Source organism: Antedon bifida, chromosome 8 (assembly GCF_963402885.1).
Source record: "Antedon bifida chromosome 8, ecAntBifi1.1, whole genome shotgun sequence".
Classification (NCBI taxonomy): domain Eukaryota; kingdom Metazoa; phylum Echinodermata; class Crinoidea; order Comatulida; family Antedonidae; genus Antedon; species Antedon bifida.
The window spans coordinates 5,088,697-5,109,032 of record NC_136233.1 but is presented as its reverse complement, the minus strand read 5'-3'; the positions used below and the strand labels follow the sequence as shown (position 1 = coordinate 5,109,032).

General features: G+C 34.8%; 2 protein-coding genes across 2 annotated transcripts in view; one reads left to right on the top strand and one right to left on the bottom strand.

The window, feature by feature from the left end:
* LOC144850866 (transmembrane protein 70, mitochondrial-like) overlaps nt 1-20,336 on the bottom strand; it is a 164,376-nt gene that overhangs the window by 57,313 nt on the left and 86,727 nt on the right. The gene's annotated exons all lie outside the window — the stretch shown is intronic.
* LOC144850800 (rotatin-like) overlaps nt 1-20,336 on the top strand; it is an 88,133-nt gene that overhangs the window by 44,103 nt on the left and 23,694 nt on the right. Inside the window, exons 3-24 of the mRNA XM_078708244.1 lie at nt 185-368; nt 687-830; nt 999-1,089; nt 1,443-1,557; nt 2,174-2,324; nt 2,837-2,981; nt 3,220-3,490; nt 4,022-4,192; nt 4,434-4,646; nt 5,024-5,133; nt 5,518-5,635; nt 5,728-5,847; nt 6,113-6,229; nt 6,471-6,604; nt 7,354-7,522; nt 8,364-8,463; nt 8,751-8,851; nt 9,192-9,312; nt 9,500-9,650; nt 16,245-16,433; nt 16,631-16,879; nt 19,287-19,586. Of these exons, the coding sequence (XP_078564370.1) occupies nt 185-368; nt 687-830; nt 999-1,089; nt 1,443-1,557; nt 2,174-2,324; nt 2,837-2,981; nt 3,220-3,490; nt 4,022-4,192; nt 4,434-4,646; nt 5,024-5,133; nt 5,518-5,635; nt 5,728-5,847; nt 6,113-6,229; nt 6,471-6,604; nt 7,354-7,522; nt 8,364-8,463; nt 8,751-8,851; nt 9,192-9,312; nt 9,500-9,650; nt 16,245-16,433; nt 16,631-16,879; nt 19,287-19,586 (3,464 nt within the window). The remainder of the gene's footprint in view (nt 1-184; nt 369-686; nt 831-998; nt 1,090-1,442; nt 1,558-2,173; nt 2,325-2,836; nt 2,982-3,219; nt 3,491-4,021; nt 4,193-4,433; nt 4,647-5,023; nt 5,134-5,517; nt 5,636-5,727; nt 5,848-6,112; nt 6,230-6,470; nt 6,605-7,353; nt 7,523-8,363; nt 8,464-8,750; nt 8,852-9,191; nt 9,313-9,499; nt 9,651-16,244; nt 16,434-16,630; nt 16,880-19,286; nt 19,587-20,336) is intronic.

Here is a 20,336-nt window from a genome sequence, read left to right as displayed (position 1 = left end):
ACCTCACTTGATCATAGAATATTTTGTACCATATACAGTAATGTATTTGTGATCCACTTTTAAAATTATTACTTTGATACTGAAAGTGTTACAAAAACAGAGATCTTTAGGCATAATATTGATATACTATACTTTATGTAGTATAATAAGTACAAAATGGATTAACTATTTATTTGCACAACAGCATCCAACAGCAGCCGACTTGTTTCTTGAGATTGGTGCTCTTAAATTTCTTTCTCATCTACGAGCTGATCTAGATGCTAATCTTCAATGTATTGTGGATGAGATTCATGATGTGTTGTTATATCTGCCTGAGCCGTCAAGCAGTGAACAGGAGTGTGTCTATGTTCATCCACATATTACTAAAGGTTAAATTTTGTATTTTATCATCCCTATATTACAGTTACATGTATTAAAAAAAATATATATATATATAAAATTTAAAAATTATCTTTACATTTGTGTGAGCTTCTTAACTGCTCATCTACTCACTTGCTTTAGTTTTGAAGTGTCCTATCATTATAAATGGTTACATTTTCATTTAGATATCCTCATCAAAACAATTTCATTTTGAATTGAGAGGAACTTCTTTCTCTATTATAAATATGAACACCTTACTCATCTAAAATGATCATTTAAAAATACTTAAATTTATCAAAAGAAGTTGTAATCTATTTTCTTTAAAGATAAAGCTAAAGTAGATGGTAAGGTGGAGAGTCATCTAGATGATGTCTTAAGACAAGTTCCATTACAGAAAGGCTTCTTTACTTCACCAACGACATTCCAAGAATCTAAGAGAGAGATTGCTACAGCACAAGATAGTTTCAGAGGTAAATTAATTGTTATATTGCTTACCGTTGTGACTGTAATGTTGCCATTTTGATAGAAAAAGCATTATCAAACCCAAACTCAAACCACCCACCAATCCATGGATATGATCTTGTATAAAGCATTTAATAACCAATCTAATTGTGAAATACATGCTATTATCTTTGTAGATGCTAGTAGAGTTTGTGGATTTAAGTTTGCAACATTTCCATGGCTTTTGCTAACTGAAACGGACAAGCATGTTTTAAGTAAGACAAATAGGTATGTATCCTTATGTATTATTTATATTGCTTACAATTATACATTACATGCAAATATAACGGAGGACAACATGTTTGTAAAGTGTATAAATATTATTATTATATAATATTATTATTATATTTGTTAAGGCTTTTAACACAAACAATGACCTTGCATTTTTAGAATGTCCCGGCTTACAAATTACTTCATTATATACAATTAATTTATGTAAGAAATAAAAAAAAGCTGTACCTGATGTTGAGAATAATAAAGATATGACTTAAATCTACAACAGAAGTTTTAAATTTATGCAATCATTATTCAAATTTGAATAAAACCTTTTTATTATTATGTTATGTTTTTTTGTTTTTAAGTTCTTTGTGTAGTACCAGTCCAGTTTTGATTAACACATCTTGTGAGTTCATTTGTGATGTGGTATTGCAGGACTTTCCAGCAGAGATCTTTCTTCAGAGGACAGCTTTGGTTAAGGTTTGTTTTTAAAGTGTCATTTGTTACATAAACCACAATAGTGGATCTATGTAGCTATAGGAAGTAAACTCAAAATTACTCCGATAAGAAATCAGATGTAAGGCCATCCGAACATACCTATTAACCATGCCCCTTTTTTGTGGTGCTAATATCTTGGAAACTACATAATACTGTATCAGGGCAATTGTTTTGCCAGTTTGTTCTTCACATAGTGGTTTTGTAGAGTTTGTCAAAATCTGAGATGGTCGCGTAGGGAGCTCTTTTTAATTTGATACCGACTTACATAGTTGTACTAGATTTCAGACTAATACCCTTTTCACATCTACACAAATTGTTGCAATTTGTAACCAGGTTTGATTTCCCGATTTTTATACATGCATATGACAAACGCAAGAAATCTTGAGAGAAAGCATAGTTCACTCTATTTGATTACTATGATTGGTCAGTTTTATACCAGGGCAATACACGAACACGCAGTTACTACTTAGGATATCTCATCTGTGAGTTTTTTTCCCACACAATTGTATTCACACTATGCAAGTCTGGTTACGAGTTGTTACTTTTTGCAGGTGTGAAAAGGGTAAAAGCTGACATTCAAATTTTGCTTTATTTTCAGAGTATTTTTTCATTGGTAAGCATCAAACCACCAGAGACTGACAGCCTCAATATTGCTATTGGTGCCATGAACTGCCTCACTGATCTTTGTTGTCTCCTTCAAGAAAGATACAAATTTTACCATGATCCTACTTTGTACTGCCCACAACAAAGTAAGTTCTACTTGTTTAAATTTAGTCATTTTCACTCCTTCCATGAAAGTAGTGAAATACTCATCTCAATCTTAATTTTGATGTATAATCATTGCACAATTATACTACAGTTGCATAATTATTAAAATTGTTAACAATTTATTATGTTATTTAATATTATTTTTTCAACTTGAGTTGATGTTTTATTATAAATTTACCTTTTTTTTGTCGTAGTTTATTAAATTGTGTGTTTATAGTGCATGTTTTTTTATTAAAAAAAAAATATGGATATTTGTCTTCTGCGGTTAATTAAATTTCAGGCCTTATGTTGAAATATGTGTATATTATGTAATTAGATCAATTAAAAAGACAATACTAAATTTATTATGTTATATATTTATAATAATAATTTATTTGTCTATTTGCCTCCCTTTTTTTGGAGTTTGTTTAATATAATCAAATTTATATTCAATGTCAAGTAGTGTCTTCACAATACATAATTTCAATTAGTCTGTCCTCTATCTTTTATATAGATTCTGGATCACCATTTTCATCTGGTGTGGTTGAACAGTCTTCTACCAGTCACTCAATACTTTCATCAGATTCAAGACCTTCTGTAGTTGGGCAAGAGAGAAGACATCAAGGAGATGGTCAAGATGGCAAATCTTCCACATCAGCGTAAGTACCTGATATTTTGAGTGACCTCCCATTAAAGGGGAATTTCTTGCGATTGTCTTGGAGGATATACAAAAATAAACTCTCCAGATAGTACATATATTTAAGATATAGGCCGTACCAGAGGAAAATTGTTTGTGACGTAATTTTCACCTATAGTGCACACGATGCACATTCACATATTTTATGCTTATAATATGCCAATGAAAGAGTAAAAAAAAACTGAAATTTCTTTTAACAGACCTTCATCAGTTTTTGCTGCAAACGTGTCCATGATTTCTGGCTCAGAAGTTGAGGCAGATCTAGCGGATGCACTCTTACTACAAATGAATCAGCTCACTCTTCCTCAGTTTGTCATTGATACCATAGCACATGTCGTACCTCATCTTGAATGTAGGGATTCAAAACTTCTCATCGTTGTTATGGACCTGTTGCATGAATGCTTACAGCTTGTGGATATATCCATGACATCCAGGATTTGGGATGATGAAAGTGTCATTGGAAAATCCATGGTAAGGAAATCGTACATGACTGATTAATTTTTTTTTTTTTAAATGATACACATTAAAACAATGGAATAGCACTGTAGAGATTACACATAATGTACAAAAGTGTAGATAATTTTTATTTTATGTTAACGAATGCATAACATAATACTGTAATAAAATGTCGCTCTCTTATAGAGGGCGTTCAGATAGAGACCTTTCAAGTTGTTGAACCAATAAAGCCGTCACTATTACAGTACTTCACAATTTACTATTTAGATTTAGATACTTTCTTATACCTTTGCTATATAAGAACATTATACAGTATGATGCATATAGACTGTAGATACAAATGTATGGCCAGTGCAGCCTAAATTCAGTAAGTAGTTAAGTAAAAGTATAACCAAATGTTCACATTCATTAATTAATTTTTAATTAATAACTTGAGTGGTTCAAAATTGTAAAGAGTGTAAGCTGATACAAGTTTGTTTGAGATACAGTACATGTTGAAAAAGTCTTCTTAAAAAAAAAATCATTTCTTTTTTTATTTTGTAACAGGTGGAACGAATTACTGAGGTGTTGGATAGTTTAGGTGAGAGTCTCGTGGGACATCATAGTGCTTTATCAGTAACCAATGATCAGGAAGTTGTGACTCAACACAGGCTGGTATTCTTGGGATCAGCTCTTTTCATGATCAACTTTATCACCAAACTAGTGCCATTAGAAAAGGTAAAAAACAAAGTAATCATACAATGATTTGATTCAATATAAATTGTAATTTTAAAAAAGTGGAATGACAATCAAGTGATGATCAATTTAATTTAAAAAAAAAATGTTTTTATAATGCCCAAATGCCATGCTAAATCTATTAAGATGGTATGATTTCTGCATGCATTTCTTCTATAAAACTTTTATTTCAAGTAATATTAATCATTGAGTATTTTTGTGTTTATTTTTCTTTTGATACCAGATGCCAGATGTTTTGCCAGAAAGCATAATTCGCATCATCACATTGTTGAACTTTGACCCCATCTTTAAGACAACTTTTTCATTTGTAAATGATGAACTTGCAAGCTTGCTGGAAAAAATTGATAGTGAGAAATTAAGAATGTTGCAGAGGACTAAGAATGTATGCGATTCATTTGAGGCATATCACTCCTTATTTGCGGAAGTTGGAAACAAGGTTTGTCTTTACTTTATCCTGGAGCTTTCAGCCATGATGCTTATTTACGGAAAAAAGTTAAAATGCTTGTGTAGGCTATTTATATTCTATTCTTTGGCATGAAAATTCAAAAGCATACACTGATTTGGGTTTGTGATCTGCACATCTTGAGGAAGTGGAATTAAAAGTTAGACAAACAGAACCGCTATCAACTTTTCCTGGACGGCAATGTGAAAATTACCCTAGGTTTTTTGAGCTGATTGGAATGGGGTACAAACATTGACTCTGCTCAGGTTGGGTGCTTATTATAGTCACCATTGCCACACAACCTCGAATAAATAGAATTTATTGTTATATTAAGTTGTCTATTTCTGATTTTAACTTGTACTTTTCTATAGGATACTACCATAGATACCCTTGTAATGTATGCTAAAGATGCTATTCTTGGTCTATCTTGTCATGGATGCCTACAGATGGTTAGAAAGACAATTCAACTACTTTCGTTATTGTAAGTTTGTTACAATTTATAAATTGATATGCATTGCTTTTTAATTTAACTTTAAATTAGTTCATTACAAGCAATTATTGGTTCAACCCTCGGAAGAAGTGATTCTAATAATACAAGATATAAGTCTACTTTATTGTCAAAATTTTACAATTTTGAGATATGTTTTGTACCATAGTAGATCATTAAATAATACAGTGATAAATATTTAAATCACTGAATACAATTACTATCTTTTAAAGTTTTGATTAAATAAACATTGCATGCCATATACAGTATTATAAGGAGAATATTAAATTTCTATTATTGCGTTTACTTTATCTACAAACATTTTATTTGATTTAAAATATAAGACTAATAATAAATAATTTGTGTACATTTTGATAGTGCCTTGCATAGTGACAGTGAAAGTAATGAAACTGATCAGATTTTGGTTGACTTGTTATCAATACCAGTGGAGAATGTGCGTAAACATGCTTATGATGAAATCTTGATTATATGCAAGGTAGGTTCAAATACTTTTTACCATATGAATAGAAAGTACAGTTTCTCTCTTCAGGCTAATACGAATTGAATTTATGGTACTTTTTTTTACAGGAGAGTTTAAATATTGAGAAAGCAAGTCATGGTAACATTGATTCAAGTAAAGCTATCAAGTTCCTTGTTTCTCCTAATATCCTTCAAGAGATCTGTAATAATGGCCTAAACAATATTAATGTAAGTGATAATTAAGAAATAATCTATTAAAATGTTAACAAGACATGGAGGGTCACTCTTAAATGCATTGTTTACTCTGAGAGATACTATACTGTGAATAGTTCTTTTATTATACTGTACTTACAAACATTACAAATATACATGCTTCCAAAAATGGTTTGCCAATTATATATACAGTAGCTATGGTTTGCGGCGCCCCCTGCCTTAACCGCTCGACCACTCGACTCAACTTGTGTATTGATATTAAATATTATTTTATTTACAGACAGCAGAAGCAGCAAGTAACATCATGTTACACCTACTACAAGGACAGTTACTTATGACATCTGGTCTTTGGCAAATGTTGAAGGATGCTCTGATCCCATGCTTACCTTTTCTGCAGGTACAAGTCACATACTAATACAATTAGGTTACCGTAACAAAAGCAAGAATTGAGTTTTTTAACAGTCAGTTTGATTGAATTTCCATTTATTAACTTTAAGTTAAGATTAAATCTTTATTTAGCTAATTGTGTAGACATATTTCTCTATACAGGCAGTCAGTTTGATTGAATTTCCATTTATTAACTTTAGGTTAAGATTAAATGTTTATTTAGCTAAATGTGTAGACATATTTCTCTATAGGCTGTTGCAAGTAAACATACTCCATTAGGAAGATGTGTTATTGACCTGTTTACTGACCTTGGCCCTGATGGGATAGTGCCAAAGTTGGAACAGTTCCGTGGGGTTCTTAGAATGATGTTATCAAAACATAGCAGGTACTGTGCCTTTTGAAAATGTGCAAACTTATTTTTTTTTAAATTAGTTTGGCTGGTGTTGAGTGTTCATTGTAATTCAAAATAATCAAAAATTATATATATTTGAAGGTTTGCATTCGAAATATATGATGATATAAAGTGTGCACCACATAAATGTAGTGGCATTCTCACTCCTGAGGATTATCAAAGCATGTTGCTGCTTTTATAGCATGTGATGTGAGAATTAATTTTTGATTGTTGTTTCTATTAATTTCTATTGGATCTGAATGTTGAAAATTTAACTTCAATGGTGTGATAGGATAGTCACACAAGCTGCTATTCTGGTGAGCTCTCTTTGAGAGAACAGATCAGTGACATTTTATGGGATTTTTTGTTTTGTATAATGCGCTTAGAAACACAGCTATATAAGACAACCATTAAAGGTAAAGATAATTATTATTGTCCTCAAGCTTAACTGGAAACTGAGGAAATTCATATTTAGGCCCTCTAAAGACCAACGGCAGCCAACAGTACAACGCCAACCCAGATCAGCACACTGGAAAACTCTATTTAAGTAGTGTACCAAGTTCTTTAATGTGTACTGTATGTATACAGAGCCAACGTCATTACATCCCATTCAACTTTATTGTTATTATTATCAGCACACCGGAAAACTCTATTCAAGTAGAGTGTACCAAGTTCTAATATATTGTTATTATTACCATAACTTTTATCTGAGTGATCCTCATTTTATATCTGTTAATTTATAGTGTACGATCAGAATGTATGAAAGCAGTGTTATGGCATTTAACATTGGAAACAGATGCAGAGTATAAATTTCCATCTTTTCTGAATAACCCACTCGGTGATTTCTCATCTCTGTTTGTTCTGGAGAAGCCAGTTTCATTAGACGACCAAAGGCCGCAATTCATTTTCCAGGTATGTTTAAAATCACATAATAAACTACTTGTAGTCTTCAGTCAAAGCCAAATCACAGTGATGCAAACAATATAAATAAGATAAGATAAGATATTGTCTTTGTTTTGTTGTTTTTTTTTATTCAGTACCCGCATATAAAAAATATCAGGATGACACAAAAAGCAATGTGATCCTAGTTAACAAGACATTTAAGTTTACAAAACAAATACAAAAATTCAGTAAAAAAGTTTAAAAAAAGAATGAATATAATAATTGTTTGCAATCTTGCCATTCCCATTATTAAGATGACTCACTCTTTATATCATGTGTATTGCTCATTTAATATGTTTAATATTTGAAGCAAGATATTTCAGTCCTTAATAGCATTATAGTAGAAATGTTTATTTGAGGCTAGAATATTTGGATAAGCATGGACAAGTCTTAGAAATTTAAGACTATTGCTAATGATCAGATAATAAAATAATAATAATAATATTATTTTAAATTCTTCTATTGTTTTTTGTTTATATATTGTTGATATGACAAAAGGAGAATAATAACCAGTAACTAAGCATTATCAGTGTTTTCAACTTTTGTCTTAAGTTCCAAACTGTTTATTTTAATAAAAATGTGTGATGGCATCTTTAAAAAATATGAATAAATTATGTTTAGAATATTGAGTCCATTATTCTACATTATGAAATGTTGGTCGTCAGTGTGCTAAACAATTTGGCTCTCTATTGGCTTATTTTCTCACAATTAACCCTTATTGCTGAACCAAAGGCATCATTTCAATGTAATTTTTCATTTATATATAATTTATCTTGTATTGTTACTTATGTATTTACTTTGTTGTTTATAGGTTGATCGCCTTTTACAAGTGTTTAACATCTTTGCAAACTCTGCAACTGAATTAAAGCTCAGAAAATCAGCCTTGGAGCAAGTATCAATATTATTACAAGGTAATATTCTAAGGTTAAATTTGGTTGATCACATGTTTATGTAAATGAGGTGAAAGAAATGTTCATCCTTTGCCCTTAAGTGGTATTTATTTAGGAGAAAATCAGTGTTTCCCTTTCCTAATTTATAACAATTGAGGTGAAAGAACTCGTCAGTTCACTTAAGTCAATAAATTGTTGAGGATTTCTCTTAAATGGTATTAACTTTGAAAAGAGAATTTTTGAAATCATTGTTTCCTGTGCTAAATATGGTCAATTGATTTTTTTTTATTATTACTTTCCATTATTAGATGTTACATTACATGGTGCATTCTTGTCTAATGGAGGAGTTGAGCACATTATGGAAATCATGCATCAAGCATTGTCCACCAAGACCAGTATCTCTGACCAGGTATGGCCTGCTGTATTCATATTTGCTGTAATGAACATTGAGCCCATGTCATTGTATTAATTAAATCTGTTTTTTGGGGAGTGATATTAGGCCATGTCAATAAACATACTGTGGTAATGCATGTTGAATTGAAGAGTTTGTATCGAAAGGTAACAAAAAAAATCTGTTTTCAACACACAAATCAGAATGTTATAGAAATATCAAATTTGGCAAAAATTAATAAGGGAAACAATGATTATTAAATTAATTTCTTATTTTTAAGATGTCAATTATATATTTATTTCATTTATATTAAGCATACGTATCTGTTAGCACATGTTATTGATTTTTTCTTTAATAGATTGAACTGCAGAATATGATAGAACCTTGTCTTGTGTGTCTTAAACATCTACTGCATAAACAAGCCAATTTGAGGCACAGATTAGCTCATCAGATAGATGTCTATTGCACTGTACTTAGATGTAAGTTGTATTGTTTTCTACAAACACAATTTTGATAAATTTACAAATAGAAGACCCACAAGATTGAAGACCCACATCCAAATAATTTTTTGTTGTTTGTTTGTTCTGTAATAAATGGTAGCTTTAACTAGATGTAACAATAAAGGGGAGATATTTACGGTATTTTTTCACATTGGATTTCCCACAGGTACCTTGCTTAAACGATACGTGGAACAAGTGCAGGTGTGTGCAGCTTACGTGCTAGCATTTTTGCTGTTTGATGAAATCGCTAGCTTAAGTTCACCAGACAGTGATGCATTGACTTCACACTTCAGCTTGCCAAAGACAGTAATAGAAAGGTAAAGTTACAGCACAAATGAATATTGCAAACTGACTGCATTACCCCATTATCTGTCTATTATTTATTCAAAACTTACAAATTAAATATACCATTGCACACAAATACGAAGTAAAACAGTATCAAAAGTCAAGATTGGTTGTATCCTTTTTGAAAAAACTAAACTAATACTATTTTCTTTAAAACAAATAACAAAATATCTGATTTTTAAAATGACTTGGAGGGAGGTACTTTGAAACATATTTTATAAATTGTGTTGATTTTTTTCATGTTTACTTAGGTTTTTATGACTTTCGGCTCTCAAACTTCTTAGATCTAGGAAGTTGTAATGTAGTTGTAATACTAAAATTACCTAAAAAGTTTTTTTTCTGACAATAACAAATTCAAGACTTTCTTGCCTCAAAATCAGTATTTTATCAGTTAATTTTGAAATAATTTTACCATGAACTTGATTATTTTTTCTTAAACTTAAAATCCTTGGCTAAAACCATAACAACAGTTTTCCACTCTTCAATGGGTTTATCTGATGTAGCAACACAATACATGTAGTCATGTAATACTGAGTGTGGTTACTCTATATTCTTGGCTGTTTGCACTGATAACAGTTGCCACTCGTTCCTGTTGTAGATGAGGCTTCCAAATATTGGTCTTGCATGCTCCAGGTTGTGGTTCCACACAAAAAAAGGAGAATACAAACACTTGGATTCTATCCTTCTGATTTATTAGTTATTGTTATTGTACTCTTCTAGCATCAAATCGTTACTTCAATTATAGATCATTTAAGTACATGAGAAATCAAGCCCTGCAAAATATTAATAAACGAAATATACTTTACAGTCATTAATATCAATAAGTAAATAATTCACAACAACAATGAACAATTATTAATTATAATAAATAGTACCTCAAGTTATACTTATACAACACCATGACGTGGCAACAACTCACCCTAAACACATGCGTGTGGACGCACCATTATTCTTCTTAGTCTCCCCACAGTCATTCGAAACGTATCAAAAATATAAGGAAGCACATCACCACCACAGATTATTTTTAATGGATGGTATCCAAAATCTAAGGTCCTCGCAACCTTTCTTGTTAAATTTCTTCCTTAGCTTCTTGTTGACGCTTTTTACAACAGGAAAAATGTCAAACTTGTGTTTTATTTCGGGTAGTTCTTATTCATACCACTTGCAATTTGGACATGTCTATCCGTAGTGCACTCCTGAGACATTTACATCTTCCTCTAGAAGGTAGTCAATTGCCACTTGTAAAACCGACTCGCTCCATATTTGTTGAAGCTTGGCATGGCGTTTCCGAGACTTGGACAAAGCATGCCAAACTTGAACGTAAATCAGCTGGATAACACAGATCTTCCGATAAATCTTTTGAGCTCTGGCCAACCAGCATGATGAACGCCTGTTAGTTCCTTTTCATCATTCTGAATTTGATGGTCCACTTTGTGCTTTGTATTGGTGTGTCGTGTTAAACCACCCTTTACAGTGTTTCCAGACCATTTACTTTCTATTGACCATGTTCTAACCACCTGTATGTATAATAACGCAACGCCCTCAATACACAACTATTCCAATTCATTACATCTTCCCTGCACGGGAGTACTTTTGGCCTCAAAAGTATAAGTTTCACAAATACAAATTTATATTAGCCATACTTATTTATTATTAAAGACAGAAATAGGAAGTCTATGTGGATTATGAATAACACGTTGAGTGGAACGGGTTGACCTTTTCGGGGAGGACTAACACGTTGAATATTCCCACATTTTAATTTAATCTCTTCCAAATCGTCCGAATCATTAGAATCACTTGAAAAATCAGATTGAAATGGTAGGCCATCTATCTTTCTAACATACCTGTGTGTTTAAAAAGTGTCATCTTGTGCATATTTTTCTGTAATTTATTGTTCATAACAACACCTCAAAGTTTATCATGAGCATCGCTATCTCGTGTCAGCCATTCAATTTTATGCATGTCCTCCAATAGTGGGTCGTGACTGCACTTGTGGAATTTGTCCACTTGTCCATTCATGGATGTTGCAGACATGCTCTAGTACAGAAACCACTTGTCCTTAATGTCTTAAAAGTGAAATATAGTATAAACTATTAAATGATTAGGTTAATAACATAATTGTAAACATAATAATCAATACGCATGTACAACACATACTGTACTCCAATATACACAAAAATCAAGAAAAAAAAAGCTTTAATATAACTTACATCATAATTGCCATTACAGGAAGCACATCACCACCAAAATCTAAGGTCCTCGCAACCTTTCTTGTTAAATTTCTTCCTTAGCTTCTTGTTGACGCTTTTTACAACAGGAAAAATGTCAAACTTGTGTTTTATTTCGGGTAGTTCTTATTCATACCACTTGCAATTTGGACATGTCTATCCGTAGTGCACTCCTGAGACATTTACATCTTCCTCTAGAAGGTAGTCAATTGCCACTTGTAAAACCGACTCGCTCCATATTTGTTGAAGCTTGGCATGGCGTTTCCGAGACTTGGACAAGCTCAAAATTAATAATGAGCTCACTATTCTCCTCCATCAGAGAATACCCCAAATACTTGGCACTATGGCCAGGTCTGTCACTGTGCCCATCCCCACCAACAAAAATATCTTGATAGCGAAACGAATCTATCCATATACCATTGTTTCATTGTACAGGTCATTTATTAAAGGGAAAAGCTAAGACTTCTGAATGTTGTAATAATGTTTTTCGGAAAGTATGTGCAGTTTTATGGTAGTTGCAATGTCGAACATTTTATGATATGTGCCACCTGAAATTAAAATTGACGTGGCCAACTCAAGGTTTCCTTTAGCTATGTTTTGCACAAGTGGTTGTGAATTCCGCCTTCCTCTGTGATTGCCTGTCCATTCGATCCGTTCAAACGATCATTGTTCCCCGGTACAGTTTATGTATTTCTAATAGACTACCACACTCTTGGCATGTATTATTTCAGACGTATTAGGTTCATTGTTACTATCAGAGCTGCTCAATGCGTACGAGCTATCAGAATCAACATCTGAAAAAGGCATGATACTGATAGATGAGAAATCAAGCCCTACAAAATATTACGAATAAGAAACAACAACAACGAACAATTATTAATTATAATAAATAGTACCTCAAGTTATACTTATACAACACCATGACACGGCAACAACTCGCCCTAAATACATACGTGTGGACGCACCATTATACTTTGGCTAGGTTCTGTACATGCTTCCATTGTGAGGTGTACGCTTGGTTGAGGTCAAAGTTTCCTACAGGTTTGGGTGAGGAGCATGGCAGGTGTAAGTATGGTTGGATCATCAGGGTCCGTTAATACAAGTACTAGAGGTCTTGAGTTTATTATGTCCATGATTCCGCTATGAATGTGACTAGAATTTCATGTCTGTATATATGTCTAGTATTATTTTTATTTAGCAACATTGTATCGAGGATACGACGTGTCGTTCCGATCATCCATCGAGCACAAGCCTACGTATAGTCGCCCGACAATCATTTGAAACGTATAAAAAATATAAGTTAACAACTGCAAATGCGAAATAAGAACATAGCGAAGACCTGAAACAAAATATGCACGGCCTTATATCACAAATAACCACCTGTATGTATAATGCAGCGCCCTCAATACACAACTACAGTATTCCAATTTATTTATAACTCTTGTCTCACCCGGCTTTGGTTTTGCTACAATGTATTTTTTTATTTTTAACGGTACATTCTTACTCTCCCTGAAATATTCATTGAACAACTTTAAAAGTGTATCATAATCAATTTTTCTCAATTCAATAGCATTCAATAATTTGGTAAGACAAATAATACAAGAATAATAAACAATAAGAAACAGTAATACAATACAAAAACAAGAAAAGGTAAATAAGAGAAAGGAATCTGTTCCTTCTGCCCTCTGCTCCAGTGAAAATGTTTCCAATATCGATTTCACACAGTTGGCCAGACACTGCTAAATTTGTTGCATGCACACACTATTTCCACAAACTTCAAGACTTCATTTTTTCTGGCTAAAATTGCACATGATATATAATCGATTGTGACATTTTTCAACCTAAAGAGATGGATATTTAAAACCGGTGTATTGCTCAGATGAGAATGTGTTTCGTATTCTTGAAACAACACATGCTGGGATGATAACACGATGGCTCCGACCCATGTAGCCATGTGTCCATCACATGCTGGGATGATAACACGATGGCTCCGACCCATGTAGCCATGTGTCCATCACATGCTGGGATGATAACACGATGGCTCCGACCCATGTAGCCATGTGTCCATCACATGCTGGGATGATAACACGATGGCTCCGACCCATGTAGCCATGTGTCCATCACATGCTGGGATGATAACACGATGGCTCCGACCCATGTAGGCATGTGTCCATCACATGCTGGGATGATAACACGATGGCTCCGACCCATGTAGCCATGTGTCCATCACATGCTGGGATGATAACACGATGGCTCCGACCCATGTAGCCATGTGTCCATCACATGCTGGGATGATAACACGATGGCTCCGACCCATGTAGCCATGTGTCCATCACATGCTGGGATGATAACACGATGGCTCCGACCCATGTAGCCATGTGTCCATCACATGCTGGATGATAACACGATGGCTCCGACCCATGTAGCCATGTGTCCATCACATGCTGGGATGATAACACGATGGCTCCGACCCATGTAGCCATGTGTCCATCACATACTGGGATGATAACACGATGGCTCCGACCCATGTAGCCATGTGTCCATTTCACAAAGTTCCTATAACTTGTGTACCTGTACTTTCTATAACAAAAAATATAGATTTAATGTAAAAGTCTGTAGTAAACCAAAATATCACATTTGTCTGGCATCTCCTCCCAGAGTGAGTACCTCCTTCAAGGTATCTACATCATTAGTAAGTAGGGACTTTCGAGTTGGTTGCTTTTTTTCACCACTAAATACTACTGCAGCAGTTTTATTCATTTTTCTGGCTATTAGAATTGCACATGATATATAATCAATTGTGGCATTGGTCTTGGATTTCTGAATACTAGTTTAGTTTAAATGGGTAAGTTTAGGCGGTGAATACTGTACCAGACAACATGTGTAACCAAGCATACTTTGTGTGTTCCTTAAATTCAGCTACCTTCTTTAAATCCATGCACTCTCAGGTTAATTGAAGACCATACAGTAGTGCATCTACTGTCAGTCGAGCTGATGGATTTTTCACAGTGCAATATTCAGCATATTGGTTCAAGATTTTTAGTCCACTGCATTTGCTTTTGTCTCTAAGTGTCCTTTTAGCCTTTCAAATAATATAACATGTTCTTTTTATTTAGAACAAAATAAACTAGATATAATTTAATAGCAATATTTAGGCCATATCTCTGTTCTCTTCATCCAGGCTTGTTGAGTCCAACCCTGATGAACCAGGTTTAGCTTGATTTGGCGGCTCTGAAACCTCCCCCTCGTGAACCTCTTCATCTGACCCACTCAGATCGGCGTCCATTTGGTGGTAGGCCTTTACATTATTCAACGGTCTTCTCCCTGCGGTGAATGCAACATAAGTAATTCATATTTTACAATTGCTGAAATTCTTTTATTATAAAATAGTTTAGATATTATATTTTATAATATAAATCACTAACATAAAATTTTGGACAACTGGGTCTGTGATGTGTTGTTAAAGTCACCAATTAGGGTTATTCCAGCTTGTGGATGGTCGGTGCTTATGTAATCAATGCCAAAAATGAGATGCTCAATCAGCTCAGATTCATATCTACAATTCGGTGGAAAATACACAATAGCATAATACAAAATTGAAACTATGCGTGGAAGTCTATGTGGCCGGAATTTAATCCAAACTACTTCCAAATTCTCAGGCACTTTAATGTTGGCAGAGGATGCTCCGAGGCAGCTCCGAATATATAAAGCAACACCTCCTCCTCGCTTCTGGGTGAGGAATAGTGGTCCAAAGGAGAGTCAGATAATTCATCGAAAATATTATGATTATTACTGGTGTTCTGATTATTCACCAAAGAGCAGCTGCATGACGGGCACCATATCCTCCTTTGATCTCATAATCGCATCAACATCAATGCCCACTCTGTCAGAGGTCGCTTGTCGCCCAAACCTACCTGGCTTGGCCTAGATTTACCTGCCAACGCTTAACACTTGTACCTGGAGTATTGTTATTATAATTAATTCATCCTCTCCATCCAGGAGTACTCGTTAATGTCATTCAGTAATTATGTTATAATCAGTATTTCGATAATATTATTAATGTTGATTTGATTTTGGTTTGTTGTTATATTTTAACAACTGGAAGAATCAAAAATGTTTTGATCATCGAGAACAGGCCTACAGCTAATGTGAGGTAATATAATTTCTAGTAACAACAATGAATGGCTTGGTAAGCTTCTGTGTTATTCTGACAACACATTAATAAAACACAAGGCTTCAGTACCATATTGTTAATACCTGCTACATGTATCACTATACGTTGTGTTATACAGTACATAAAGGCCCAGTATAATCTTTATAATAAATTGTCTTCATTAGATATCAACTTCCATTTATCTGTACAATGAGTATTGGTGATGAATCTGTAGATAGGTTTCGAGAAGCAAGACAACTCTTGGATGATATTGATGCTGCTGCCATGTTGAAGATCTCATGGCATGTGGCCAGAGCTGGTAGCTTTCAAGAACTTGCTGCAAAACTCAACAGAAAAGACAAAGACACCTCAAAGTTGGTTCATTTTCATATCATATTTATGTTTTTTTAAACTAATTCCAAAAAAGAATTAATTTTGAATATTTTATTCGTGAAGTACAGTTGACCATTTGTAATGAATAAATGTTTCTTTCCAAGGAAGAATAAGTTAAAATATACTTTGACATAGAAAATAATGTAGAAATAAAATAAATAAAATTGATTTCTTACAGATTCAGCCCAGAACTAGTGATGAATGAAACGGATAACGCTGTCTTCCTTACAACTTACACTCAAGCATTCCTACCACATTGTTTGGGACGAATCCGCTCTGCTCAGTCACATCACAGTGTTAGGCAAGCACTTAGAAATGTAACGCAAGCTGTTCAAGTGTTTAATCTAAAGCCAAACATCAACATTAGGCCATATGTTGGTTATGACATTGATCCATTGATGTTGGAACTTACAGAAACCATTGGAAGGTATATTATTTATGTATTATTAATTTTAGAGTTTGCAATGTAATTGCTCCCAATCGCTATTCTTGGAAGTAGTCTGACACATTTTTATTGTAGTAGGGATATAGTATGCCACAGAGGGCTATATTTTTTACTGTGCCCCGATGATTATTATTTCTTATGTTTTATATAACGTACCATGCAATTCGGCTGTAGTCACTGAACATGCATGGACTTGGCCTAGCTAGAGTGGCACAGTTTTGCTGCAAACATTAACAAAAGGCATGCATAAATTGATAATTCGTGCCTTCCAGATATGCAATAAATTTTTCCCAAGCATACTCTTATTTATTTCTTCGTATTTTAATTGCCTCTCAGTGTTCTCCCCAGGATTCACATCAAGCGTCACGCTTCCCCCCCCCCCACCCGGGGGGAGGGGGACCATTCCGACACTAAGTACGTGAGTCACAGCCCCACCATGGTTGGGGCTGTGGCGAAGCGATTTTTGGTAATTGACACCCTAGATGGCCGGAAATGGTACTCTCGCACGTAACATTCATGTTGAGTGACACCTCTAGTTTGTCCGGAAACAACACTTATAGCGCGCTAGCAAACAGCAAAACGATCATAGCCTACTTTTTCCGCCGGTAAACATACGCGATAAGAAACATTTTTTGCGTTCATTACGAACGTCAGGGGGAAGTCCCCAATGAAAAAAAATATGCCTACTCATCAGTAGGACAACTCTGTAGTTGGTCGGAAAGGACACTTCATAGCGCGCTAGCAAACAGCACGATCGTAGCCTAGCCTACTTTTTCCGCCGGTAAACATACGCGATAAGAAACATTTTTTGCGTTCATTACGAACGTCAAGGAGAAGTCCCCAATAAAAAAAAAATATACTCATCAGTAGGACAACTGTAGTTCAACGACGTTGTTAAACAAGATTTTTCGATGATCTGTCGGCTGGATTATTGAGGTGGGTGCGATAAAATATAAATATAATATACTTCAACGATCGTCGGGTTGAGGTGTGGGTTTAACTTTGGTACTAAAAGTGGACACCCCTAATTTTACACGTATAATGGACTACACCATGCAGGAACGCACATGGTATTTTCTTATCAGAGGGTGCGTGTACGTCAAAAGGAATTGTTTTTCCTTCGTCGTAGTACACGACACACGTACGTCGTGTGAAATTTCTTATCAGAGGGTGCGTGTGCGTCAAATGGAATTGTTTTCCCAATGTATTGAATTGCGTGTGTTCGATCGGATCGGCGGTGGTGGGAGGATAAGCTAGGAGTGCGTGTAATTTTTTTTCAACGAAGGCGGCTAGCTCGATTATTGAGGCGGGGGTGGTGCGACTTTAATACTTTCAGTGACCTCCGATCGAGGAACGTTTTTAGCTTGATTATTAAAAGTGTATACCCCTGTATTTTAATGTACGTAACTATCTATACCACGATTTACCACGCACATGGCGGCCGGGACGATAATGTTTTGGTTTACACAAATATGTTCGATGTTTTGTCTACTGTGTAGCGTTTAGGGAAATCCCTTGCAACGAAGACAGGCGATAGTTTTGCGTCTCGTCTGAGTCGTGTAAACAAATCTTCTTGACATTATTTTCTATCTACTTCAGTGGTTTTTATTGTGGTAAAACTCGGGAAGGGCACTCACGGCCAACGCAAAAAAGGGCAGGCCAGTAGTGGCCGTGGGTGCTGTTCTTTTTCGAGGGCATTGAGGCCAACTGGGAGGGCACCGACGGCACTGGCCGCGGTAAAATTCGAGGCCTGTAACGTTACCGACGAAAGAGTAAATCCCACCGATCCATAGAGAGTCGATTCAGTGTGATATTGAAAATGTCATTGATATTTATTTTTTTATTTTTTAATACACATAACGTTTTTACAAGAAAAACAATACAATCAATCACTGTTTTATTTACAATATACAAGTTACCGCATTTTTTAGACGATTCAGACAACAGCCAATACTAGAGAGATCGAAAGAGAGACATGGCAGTAACAAAACACGTGTTTACATCTCTCGACGGCGGCCGGTGGTGAAAGCGCGTCTCAGTTGTTATAACGCCAGTCTTTTGTTTCTTGGCTTGTGGTCATGTCACGTGTCTCGTATGCATTAGGCTCTTTATGCATGCCGCGCCTCAGCTCTAGAAAGTACCTGCCTGTTATTAATCTATTTTTAGATTGGTTGTGGTTGATATTTTTAAGCGTCACGGATAAGGTTTTAAGCGTCACGGCCGACCGTAAAGCGTCACGGTATAGAACCCAAGCATCACGGTACCGTGACGCTTCAAAGGCCTGGGGAGAACACTGCCTCTAAATAATTTTTTTTACCCACATGGCATAATGTCTATAATTTCTATAATATTGTACAGTGTGTTAACACTCATGATTTTTTTCCGTAAGATTTTTGTTGGTTATACCTGCCAGCCCAGAAGATGAACTCCTATTGGGTGAAGTGCTACAACTTCTAAGATCATTGATAATGTCAACCAATGAAATCTCACAAAAGATGAGAATATGGTTAGGGGATGCAATAGGTCAAGGAGAGACAGCACTGGTGAACCTATTACAGAAGCGATCTGCAGGCCCACGTGGTGACCAAGAGCACAGTGATAAGGTTGTTGCTGAGAGATACCTTCATAAACAGCTCTGGCTTCTTATCCATTCCTTCGTTCAGAAGTTACCGATGTCGTCGGAAGCATGGTATGTAAATTTTACATACCGTAACGGTAAGGTTTTATGTACATGTATAAACTTAATAATAAATACACCATTCGGTAACAAAGGTATATTTTTCAAAATGTGAATATTATTCAAATATTTACTGGGCTTTCATTGGGGCATGGTTCAAAATATAGACCAAGGTGATGTGGAGACTATTATGGCAAGCCGAGTCCGCCAAAAGTCCTAATCCATACCATTGAACAACAATGCATTCATCATCAACACAAACCATTCATGTAAAAAATCAACGTAAACCTTCATCATTCACCGTCTAGCCACACCATTTGTTATCAGGTGCAGGTTGAGATTGTCGGATAAATACTTCTTCCTTCAATGAATGTTATCCTTGGTTCCATAACAAATCCAAGGATAGGGTAGTTAGTTGTGCCAGTTACGAATTGCAGGTTAAACCTGTTCGTCTACCAGCTAAAAAAAAACACAAAACAAATGCAATGTAGTTTATGTGCGCTGGAGTGCTGTAAGAAACAATAGCAGTTGTTACAATACCTACCAGCTACTTCCTTTATATATTTGATGAATTTTGAATAGATTGCCTCTTCCTTTACTCTCCAATTTGAGCCTCGCTCAGAAAACTGTGGTTTTAATATGCATAGTACCATCTTTGTTTGTTGTTTCTGTGCTGTCGGATGCATAAAAAAGACCACAGATGGTTTCACCTGCATAAGCTAATTAAATAAAAAAAAAACATTGTATTAGTTATACAGTCTG